The 12,606-nt window shown below is 43.0% G+C and overlaps 1 protein-coding gene across 2 annotated transcripts in view; it reads right to left on the bottom strand.

The window, feature by feature from the left end:
* dock1 (dedicator of cytokinesis 1) overlaps positions 1-12,310 on the bottom strand; it is a 271,575-nt gene extending 259,265 nt beyond the window's left edge. For both annotated transcript variants that reach the window (XM_060895378.1, XM_060895387.1), the window contains exon 1: positions 12,102-12,310. In XM_060895378.1, coding sequence (XP_060751361.1) covers positions 12,102-12,144 — 43 coding nt within the window. In that variant the 5' untranslated portion in view covers positions 12,145-12,310. The remainder of the gene's footprint in view (positions 1-12,101) is intronic.
* Positions 12,311-12,606: the final 296 nt, after the last annotated feature.

The raw sequence follows: 12,606 nt of genomic DNA, 5'->3' as shown, positions 1-12,606 counted from the left end.
ACAGACACAGAGAGACACGCACAGACAGACAGACACAGAGAGACACGCACAGACAGACAGACACAGAGAGACACGCAGACAGAGACACAGAGAGACACGCACAGACAGACACAGAGAGACACGCACAGACAGACACAGAGAGACACGCACAGACAGACACACACAGACACACACACTTCAGGTTACTGTGTCTGTCACATGCAACAGTTACACGCTACGGAATGTCTCTCTCCCACACAAACACACACGCGCGCACACACACATATACACAAGCCTGAATAAGTAACTTCTATGAATCAGTGGAGGATTTGAAAAATCAACACTATTTAAACCGTCTCAGCTTTGAAAAGCATGTATACATGAGCACTGAAGCGTGCCATGTGTTTGCGTACACCCTCATTAACTCCCATGACTGCTGGAGTGTCAACAACATTTGCATTTAAATCTAATGAATGATGTGTTTAGACGCAAACAATTTCACCAGGAATTTGAGTCAGTAACAGTGATCTGTTCAGTAGGATTTTGTTCGTCTCATTATGAGGATTTTTACTGGAATTCAAAACGCTGCTCATTTATAATTAACATATTATATATTATAATTAATTTTCATAAGAAATAAAAAACGGAAAGAAAATAAGTAACAAAGTAAATGACATTAGATATCAGCGCAATTCTACTAAAGAACAATGTCAGTTCTGCAGCATTTGGAGTTGATCACAGCAACGAGCTACAATTCACTCTTAAAAAATACAGATGCTGTAGAAAAAAAAACAAAAAAAAAAAAAAACACTTCAACCCTTTAGGTTAAATTTGTAAATTCCTACCTCTTATACAATAAGCAGTGACTAAATGCTTGAACTAAAATTATGACACATTATACACACCATGTCTTTACCAGGAGTGGTTTATTTCCACCTACAGGTGGCTAATGAGTTGCTTTTATCAGAAAAACAGAAAAAAATGACATTATTTACCTGTCTGTTAATAGCTTGAGAAGACCATGCTGTGCTCTTAGCTACCTAACAGAATCCGGATTCTTTCTGCTCAGCTACTGTGGCAAAAACCATATAGAACTGTATATAGCAGGGACATTTAAAAACATATATTAGAAATGTTTAAAAACACCTACTATTTACCAAGGACAACTAGGAACACCTAAGATCATCTACTAGAAAAATCTACTAGGAACCCTCTAGGGCAGGGGGACCCTCTAGGGCAGGGGGACCCTCTAGGGCAGGGGGACCCTCTAGGGCAGGGGGACCCTCTAGGGCCATGCGTTGCTACAAAACCTGCAAAAATTGTGATCTTTAAAGGGTCTCCGTTGTTTGAGAAATGCTTCAGAAAACTGAATCTGGACGACAAACGAAACAAAAATCAAAACAAACGTGTAGCCAATGAGCATAAAGGGGCGTGTCTTGTCAATATGGGCGGAGAGAGTGTTCAGTGCGCATGTGTGACATTAGCAGAAAGTGATTTTAATATTAACATGGAGGATAAAAACAAAGAAAGCGAAGAAAGGCTTACGATAAGGCAAGAAGTAGGACGTGTTAATATAGGATCAGCTTTCCAGCGCTGGAGAGAACTGAAGGAGCAGGAGTTTCCTGAATCAATAACTCCTGAGTTAAATGCTGTTATTACACAAATAACACCTCTTTTCTATCATAGTAATGTATAGAGGCAGCTACAACCGCGTTTTGTGTAGTAACAGCGTTGACTCGGGAAACTCCAATCTGTGAATATGCGGCCAACTTTACTTAAGACGCCGAGGCGCTTTTCTCCTTCTCGATAGGTGAGTAACGTTGGTTTTGCTTTGTTTCACAGAACTAATATGTGTGAGCGGAGCTATCAATACAGGGGTGGGACCCATTTGGGTTAGGGGTGTGTTTTGTTTTGGTGATTTTATATGTCAACATTGGCTTTCAAACAACGGAGACCCCACCTTTAATTCGTAATTCTTGTTGTCATGCACTGATTTTGCAATTGTTTATTTTTTTGTAACTTAATTATGATTTTAATGCTCTGGGTGTTACATAAGCTTCAGTTCCTTATACCCTGCATTTGGAAAACACACAGATATCAGTCCTGATTTAAATGACAACATTTGTTTATAAAAAAGTAAATAAATTAAAAAAAAAAAGGCTAAAATGTAATTTATTCGTTAGCAGGTCTGAAGGCGCATACACCTGAATGGAAACATAAATATGAACCCAGAAGTCTGTGCGGCTGCATAGTTGAAGGCTTCTGGTCTTATCTTATGGTATTACAGATAAGAGCTTCAGAAACTACACCACCACTGTCCTTATTTCACGCTGGTTTAAAACTTTAAACTAGTTTCAGATGAAACTGCACACAGGCTGAATTTATTCCACGTTTACAAAGAAGACCTGGAGGGATTTTAAGCTTTGCTAGTCGCGCCTTTCTTAATGAGTGCTTCCTGAAATACCTGAGCTCTGTCTCACATGCTGTAACAGGCCTGCTGGGAAGGCACACGCTACTTCTGCTACTTCTCCTGCCTTGTTCCTCTTAAACCAGCGGCTCTTTTGAGCAGTCCTGGGGGAGCTCGGAGCGGTTTGGCACCCAGCGGAGTGTTTCGCTGCCCTAACACACCCAATTGCACTGAACACTGGGACAACGTAACACGCTTCAGCTCTGTGACCCCCGACAAGATCGTCGCCTCCTTTACATTTCAGCTCCTTAGTCTCTGACATCTAAAGACAAAATACAGCACGGGTTAGTAGTAAATTATACTGGCTTTTATTAGGACAGTAATATTAAATACATGATATAATACCGAGAACTGAAAAGCCTACAAAACCGAAAACCCCAATAATTATTAACCTCCAGTCCATAAACCTACATTTCTATTGCTCTCTGCAGCTACCGTGATATTTTATAGATGAACGATGTAACAGTTTGAAGGTCCACGATAGATCATACAGGACTGTTTATGCTAAGCAGGACAGAGCATTAACCAAACTTACAGGACAGCTTTAACACAGGACGCTGTCATTTCCTACTAAGAACGACCTGAAAACGTTCATATTTACGGCATTTGGTAGACGCTCTGATCCAAAGGTTTAAAAGTGCTTTCAAGTCTCTATCCATGAATAAATTTATACTGGGTTCTAAGGTCACAGACTAAGGATGCCATGAGTCTAAAACTCTGTTGGAAGGAAACAGAACACAAACATTAATATTAAGCAAACAGGAAAAATAAGAGCTAGTTTATGTATTTCAGAGAGGAGTTCACCCATCGTTTGAAGACATCTCCGATCCCACCTTGATGTGAACAACTGATCGACTGTCGTTTTCCATTCATGCTGCTATTATGACACACTCATGCTGTTGTCCTTTATAAGAAAAAAAGGATTCGCGTGCTTCTATCTGCACAGGTCACTCAGGTGCTTGTGAAAGTGACATACGGCTAAGTATGGTGACCCATACTCGGAATTCGTTCTCTGCATTTAACCCATCCAAAGTGCACACACACACACCGTGAACACACACACACACACCGTGAACACACACACACACACCGTGAACACACACACACACACACACACCGTGAACACACACACACACACACACCGTGAACACACACACACACACACACACACCGTGAACACACACACACACACACACACACACACACACACACCGTGAACACACACACACACACACACCGTGAACACACACACACACACCGTGAACACACACACACACACACACCGTGAACACACACACACACACACACACCGTGAACACACACACACACACACACACCGTGAACACACACACACACACACACACCGTGAACACACACACACACCGTGAACACACACACACACACACACACCGTGAACACACACACACACACACACACCGTGAACACACACACACACACCGTGAACACACACACACCGTGAACACACACACACACACACCGTGAACACACACACACACACCGTGAACACACACACACACACACACACACCGTGAACACACACACACACACACACACACACACACCGTGAACACACACACACACACCGTGAACACACACACACACACACCGTGAACACACACACACACACACCGTGAACACACACACACACACACACACCGTGAACACACACACACACACACACACCGTGAACACACACACACACACACCGTGAACACACACACACCGTGAACACACACACCGTGAACACACACACACCGTGAACACACACACACACACACACCGTGAACACACACACACACACACACCGTGAACACACACACACACACACACCGTGAACACACACACACACACACACACACCGTGAACACACACACACACACACACCGTGAACACACACACACACACACACCGTGAACACACACACACACACACACCGTGAACACACACACACACACACACCGTGAACACACACACACACACACCGTGAACACACACACACACCGTGAACACACACACACACACACACACACACACACCGTGAACACACACACACACACACACACACACACCGTGAACACACACACACACACACACACACACACACCGTGAACACACACACACACACACACACACACCGTGAACACACACACACACACCGTGAACACACACACACACACACACACACCGTGAACACACACACACACACCGTGAACACACACACACACACACACACACACACACCGTGAACACACACACACACACACCGTGAACACACACACACACACACCGTGAACACACACACACACACACCGTGAACACACACACACACACACACACACACCGTGAACACACACACACACACACCGTGAACACACACACACACAGTGAACACACACACACACACACAGTGAACACACACACACACACCGTGAACACACACACACACACACACCGTGAACACACACACACACACACACCGTGAACACACACACACACACACACACACCGTGAACACACACACACACACACACACCGTGAACACACACACACACACACACCGTGAACACACACACACACACACCGTGAACACACACACACACACACCGTGAACACACACACACACACACCGTGAACACACACACACACACACCGTGAACACACACACACACACACCGTGAACACACACACACACACACCGTGAACACACACACACACCGTGAACACACACACACACCGTGAACACACACACACACCGTGAACACACACACACACACCGTGAACACACACACACACCGTGAACACACACACACACCGTGAACACACACACACACACCGTGAACACACACACACACACACCGTGAACACACACACACACACCGTGAACACACACACACACACACACCGTGAACACACACACACACCGTGAACACACACACACACACCGTGAACACACACACACACACCGTGAACACACACACACACACCGTGAACACACACACACACACCGTGAACACACACACACACACCGTGAACACACACACACACACCGTGAAAACACACACACACCGTGAACACACACACACACACCGTGAACACACACCGGGAGCAGTGGGCAGCCATTTATGCTGCGGTGCCCGGGGAGCAGATGGGGGGGGTCGGTGCCTTGCTCAAGGGCCGGACCGAGACTCAAACCCACAACCTTAGGGTTAGGAGTCAAACTCTCTAACCACTTGTCCACGACTTTCCCTTGTTAGGTCTCTTGTCATTTAGAAACTGGTCTTCTGCTCCTTGTTCTTGGCACCATTCAACCTCTTTAACTGATGCAGCTGTGTGACTTTTCTCCCTCTCCACCCCATTGCTGAGCTTCGTCCACTGGCTTCCTGTAGCTGCCTGAATCAGATTTAAACACTGATGCTGGTCTACAAAGCCACAAAGCGCTTATCACTATCTGCACTGCACCACACTCCTTAACGATGACCTGCGTCAAGACTTCATGTTGGAGGGGAAACAAACTTCCTCTAGATGCCCTAAGAGCTGTATCTTCAAACAAACATCGCATGATGACCATCAGTGAGAACTTATACTGATAGACTGATAGTATTCTTAGTCCATGTGTCCAATGGAGGCAATATCAGGATTTAAAGCACTTCTGTAAGTCTCTCTGGACAAGGCGGTCTGCAAAATGCACAAAATGTAAATAAAAGGAAATAATTACACAGTTAGTTAGTGACTATCAGGGGTATTCATTCAAAATTCAGCTAAGGTCCAGTTCTAAATGAGCAACTATCATGACCGAATGGCGAAGAGAGTTTCCTTTTACCTTTTAACTCAGTTTAAGTCGAATTTTCAGGCTCGAACCAGACGAACGTTTATATTTACGCCTTTGAGTAGACCTCCTTATCCAGAGCACAAAAGTGCTTTGAAGTCTCGATCCATGAATACATCAACAACAAATATGCGTGTTCACATCATCAACAGCAGCCGAAGCAGATTGTTTACTTCTGAACAAAGGATACTATACTACATGCCTGAGATCGATTAACAACACGATCCGCTTCAATCTGCTTACTGAATCTACGAGGTCAAGAAAGTCAGAAATCATGATTATGCTGAGCCGAATATTTATTTATACAATATATTGAGCAAACTCCACAGTACCGTGATAAATCAGGTGAATAATGCAGCAAGCGTGCGGGTGAGCATGTAAAGAATATGTGGTAAATAATAAAAACAAAATGAAGTACGTGGTTTTGCTTTCATCTGTTCCTCTCTGTTCAGACCCCCGTATAACACCGACTACATAGTCTGCGTGTGCGTCCGTGTTTTTCTAGCCAAGCTTGCTGGCAAAAATCAGAATTTGCGAGTTGTTTTGAACGCAGCGCGAGTCTCTGGTCCGACGATCTGCCTTCTGCTAAATAATTTACATAAATGTGTGCAATTGAATAAAAAAGTTAAATAAAATCACGATAGAGGATCGGCTACAGAAGCCGTGACTGAATTGCTCATGCTTTGAGTTGCTGAACTGTAGCCGGTTGAAATAAATATCGTCATGACAACAAGGATATTGCGTTTTTCAGTAACGGTCCATAATAACTTTTTTTATTCTGATCCACGTCCACCAACAACTTTCTCCAAAAGAAGCAAATAAAAGTGCATATCATGAGGTTTGCCTGAAGCTAACTTTCAAAACAAGCCGTGATAAAACCACAGAGCGTACAGCCTGCTGCTGAAAATTGATCCACTGTCGTACCCTCGGCTCTAGAAGACATGAAAGTTCACTTGTCCGTCTTAAGAAGCGGAGCGATTTTTCTTTATTATTCCCGGTGCAGGCGAGTCGTGACTGATTGCTAAATCACTGATGTATTGATCTCAGGTCAGTTGTGTGTGCTATAGCTAGCAGTAGCTGATGGAATAAAGTGGCATGTGATTTTCTCTGTGCCAATATACATCCCTGCTGGCTGGACATAATGCTGGTGTTCCACTCGAGGTAAAGTGACACTGAGTTCAGCAAATCAGCCTAGGAAATGGTTTCGAAATTAAAACCTTTGAAGTTTTTAAACTCCTCGTCAATTTGCCATTACAGCTGGACCAGGAATGCAATGGGGTGTGTGTGTGTGTGTGTGTGTGTGTGTGTGTGTGTGTGCATGTGATGTATATGATTTGTCAGTGTGTGAACATTGACAGCACTTTACTCATGACATTACTGTTAACCCTCACAGCCTTCAACACCACACTTCACTTTAAATCTCCAAACCTGAATTTATCATTTGAAATCACACACACACACACACACTCACACACACACACCACGCACGCACGCACCCCACAAGGCACCCTCGCACGCACCCCACAAGGCACCCTCGCACGCACCCCACAAGGCACCCTCACACACCCCCCCACAAGGCACCCTTTTTCTTTAATACAATGTCATTTGTACTGATTGATAGCTTTTATTATAGCATTTATACATGCACACACACACACACACACACACACACACACACACACACACACACACACACACACAGACTTTGTACCGAAACAATCAGCAAAGGAAAAGGAAGTTTGCAGAGTTTTGGACTTGGAACAATGAAGTGTTGTGAGAAAACACGTTCAGAGTAAAATGTCCCAGGTATATGAGGAACTCGAGCGACTCATCACTGACTTTAATCAGTGCTTCGTTTATTTCAGATCAGCAGTGCACTTTTGGTTTATTTGAACATTTTCAACATCATTAATAAGCAGGAATGCACTTTTACCTTTATACACACCCACACACACACACACAAACCTCAAAATACAGCTAGGGCCTTGTGGTTAACACCCCTGTGTATCTTTGCAATATATCGGTCCCTGTTGTCATGTGAATCAGCACATTTACCCACTGCAGCTCACATCAGTGAAACACTTCACAGTCACCATTACGGACACTGACATAATCTGCAGCTGAGCCAAGTTTAGTGCATTCACACATACAGAGACTCAAAAACAAAGTGACCAGAGATTATTCATTTTCAAATAGGACAACTTCCAGCGACATGGGTGAACGCAACTACAGGCGAGTCTTTGTGGGCGTGTTTAGTGACATGATAAGAGCAAGATAGTCAGAGTCAGAGAAAGAAAAAGAGACAGAGTCAGAGAAAGAGACAGAGTCAGAGACAGAGAGAGAATGAGACAGAGTCAGAGAGATAGAGAAAGAGACAGAGACAGAAAGAGAGAAAGAGACAGAGTCAGAGAGAGAAAGTCAGAGAGAGAAAGTCAGAGAGAGAGACAAAGTCAGAGAGAGAGTCAGAGAGAGAGAGCGACAGAGAGAGAAAGAGACAGAGTCAGAGAGAGAGAGAGACAGAGTCAGAGAGAGAGAAAGAGACAGAATCAGAGAGAATGAGAGAGTCAGAGAGAGAAAGTCAGAGAGAGAGACAAAGTCAGAGAGAGACCATGTCATAGAAAGAGACACAGAGTCAGAAACAGGAAGACAGATCAAAAAAGCAAAAAGGGAAAGACGAAGATAGAAATAGAAAATTAGAAAAAAAAGAGATAAAAATAGTATGACGGCATAGAAACAGAGAGGAAGAAGGAACAGGAAAGATAAATGCAATGACAGATGGAGACAAAGCAGGAAAGACAAAAACAGAAATCTGAAGACAGAGACATATAGGAGAAAAGAGAGATGGAGACAGAGACAAGAGAGACAAAAATAGAAAAAAAGAGGGATAGAAATAAAAAGACAGACAAAGAAAATATGCAAGCAGTGAAAAAGATGGATAGTAAAAAAATTGACAGACACCTAGACGCTAGAAAGAACCTGAAAGAATCAAAAGAAAGATGAGAGACAGAAACAGAAAGAAGTAAAGAAAAAGACAGAGAGAGAGAGAGAGAGAGAGAGAGAGAGATAGATAGAGACAGATGGACAGAGAGAGAGAGAGAGAGAGAGAGAGAGAGAGAGAGAGAGAGAGAGAGAGACAGAGAGAAGGTAAATGAGGAAAAAAGAGAGAAACAGACATAAGTTAGGATTCATGGCTGAACATTTGTACTTTATTATAATGTTAAAGAGTCTCAGGCAAAAGTGATTTCAGGCAAAGTGTTAAGGAGACTAAAGATACTGTAGCTTCTATACTATAGCAGACTGAGCCTATAGCTGTAGCTTCTATACTATAGCAGACTGAGCCTATAGCTGTAGCTTCTATACTATAGACGACTGAGCCTATAGCTGTAGCTTCTACACTATAGACGACTGAGCCTATAGCTGTAGCTTCTACACTATAGACGACTGAGCCTATAGCTTCTATACTATAGACGACTGAGCCTATAGCTGTAGCTTCTATACTATAGACGACTGAGCCTATAGCTGTAGCTTCTATACTATAGACGACTGAGCCTATAGCTGTAGCTTCTATACTATAGACGACTGAGCCTATAGCTGTAGCTTCTATACTATAGACGACTGAGCCTATAGCTGTAGCTTCTATACTATAGACGACTGAGCCTATAGCTGTAGCTTCTATACTATAGACGACTGAGCCTATAGCTGTAGCTTCTATACTATAGACGACTGAGCCTATAGCTGTAGCTTCTATACTATAGACGACTGAGCCTATAGCTGTAGCTTCTATACTATAGACGACTGAGCCTATAGCTGTAGCTTCTATACTATAGACGACTGAGCCTATAGCTGTAGCTTCTATACTATAGACGACTGAGCCTATAGCTGTAGCTTCTATACTATAGACGACTGAGCCTATAGCTGTAGCTTCTATACTATAGCAGACTGAGCCTATAGCTGTAGCTTCTATACTATAGACGACTGAGCCTATAGCTGTAGCTTCTATACTATAGACGACTGAGCCTATAGCTGTAGCTTCTATACTATAGACGACTGAGCCTATAGCTGTAGCTTCTACACTATAGACGACTGAGCCTATAGCTGTAGCTTCTACACTATAGACGACTGAGCCTATAGCTGTAGCTTCTACACTATAGACGACTGAGCCTATAGCTGTAGCTTCTATACTATAGCAGACTGAGCCTATAGCTGTAGCTTCTATACTATAGACGACTGAGCCTATAGCTGTAGCTTCTATACTATAGACGACTGAGCCTATAGCTGTAGCTTCTATACTATAGCAGACTGAGCCTATAGCTGTAGCTTCTATACTATAGCAGACTGAGCCTATAGCTGTAGCTTCTATACTATAGACGACTGAGCCTATAGCTGTAGCTTCTATACTATAGACGACTGAGCCTATAGCTGTAGCTTCTATACTATAGACGACTGAGCCTATAGCTGTAGCTTCTATACTATAGACGACTGAGCCTATAGCTGTAGCTTCTATACTATAGCAGACTGAGCCTATAGCTGTAGCTTCTACACTATAGACGACTGAGCCTATAGCTGTAGCTTCTATACTATAGCAGACTGAGCCTATAGCTGTAGCTTCTACACTATAGACGACTGAGCCTATAGCTGTAGCTTCTACACTATAGACGACTGAGCCTATAGCTGTAGCTTCTATACTATAGACGACTGAGTCTATAGCTGTAGCTTCTATACTATAGACGACTGAGCCTATAGCTGTAGCTTCTACACTATAGACGACTGAGCCTATAGCTGTAGTGTAACAGTGTGTGTGTGTACAGACAAGTCTAAATTACCCCTTGTTGTGTTTGTGTGTTTCTCAGGACGAGGTCTATGACTGGATTCTCCACAAACCTGACAGAATAAAGTGCTCACTGAAGATGAAGAAATATTCTAACAGCATCATAAAGTAAAGAAGATCCTATAAAGGTGGATGTGGATATTAAAGGCTGACATTCTTATCAGGAACACAGGATAATAAGAGGTCCTGACTGAGCCCTGAATTCCCGGATGTTTACAAAAAAAAGCACCAGAAAGCGCTGGAAGGAAAAAAAAATTGCAATGGCTTTCCAGCTCCGATAGCAGCCGGTCTCTCTCACACACACACACACACAAACATGTAGAAACAAGACCACATTCCCAGGAGACTTGTGCAGGAACCTGCCTTCACTCAATACCCACAACACATTCAAATAAATCACTCATTTCTTTATTTATTTATTAGTTTCTTTGTTGTTGTTTTCCATAACAAACACGAGGCTATAAACAAATCAGTGCTGTAAAAAAAAAAAAAAAAAAAAAAGCTCGACTTGAGCTTCAGGTCGCTTTCAGACAGGAAACTAAATGATAAACAGCTACAAAAGTTACAAACACCGCGCTGGATTAGAAACTAAATATCGACGCTGTTTGATGAGATTAAGATCATAACAATGTATCAGCGCTCGAGCGTTAATCTGTAATCAGTGCTCCATCATTCCCACCAGGCCTGCACACAGGAACCAACAGGAACCATCAGGAACCAACAGGAACCAGGGGCGAGTCTCCAAGTGAGAAAACTGTTCAAGTCTTAAAAACTTTTGCATTTATTCAAATCCAGCACGTTTAATCCACGTGTTTTTATTTACTGACTAGGAAATAACTTAACACAGCTTTCTATATCCATATCCATAAAGTGCGCAGGGAAAAAAAAATAAAGTGGCGCGTTTTGTATAGAAAAGAAATAAATAAATAATATAAAAAACCGAGGGAGTCATATTCAGCATTCGGCTCAACTCAACTCACCGACTCCGTACTTTTCCTTCTTGGTAGGAATCCAGCGCGTCATCCTCACTCAAATTCACAAACTATCAGCTCTGAACGGTCTTCACCGGTCCGGACACATCCACAGCTTTTCCTCCTGGACTTTTCTGTGTTGTTGTCTGCACTGTTACACTGTTGGAAAGCCGCATCTAGGCGCCATTTTCCATCGTTACCTGCACGAACCGCGAGAGGGCGCACTCACAGGGAACAAACTTTTGGTCACGTGGTTTCAGCTCTAATCAGCCGAGTAGAGTTAAAAGTGCACCGATTTAAATGAAATTAAAATCTTCAATTCAGTTTGCCTTATCGTCGTTGTGATCTTTTCTTTTCTCTATGATGGGGAGAAAAATATATATAAACGAATCACAATGTTCGAATCAGGTACCTTATGACGTGAATCGGTTCCATTAAAGGTGAGTCATTTTGGAGGAATCGATTCCAAACAAATCTGACGTTTTTTGGGGAAATTTACTCTACAGTCATTGCT

The sequence above is a fragment of the Tachysurus vachellii genome, chromosome 2 (genome assembly GCF_030014155.1).
Source record: "Tachysurus vachellii isolate PV-2020 chromosome 2, HZAU_Pvac_v1, whole genome shotgun sequence".
Classification (NCBI taxonomy): domain Eukaryota; kingdom Metazoa; phylum Chordata; class Actinopteri; order Siluriformes; family Bagridae; genus Tachysurus; species Tachysurus vachellii.
Note: the sequence above shows the minus strand (reverse complement) of the source record. Positions and strands in the feature narration are given on the sequence as shown.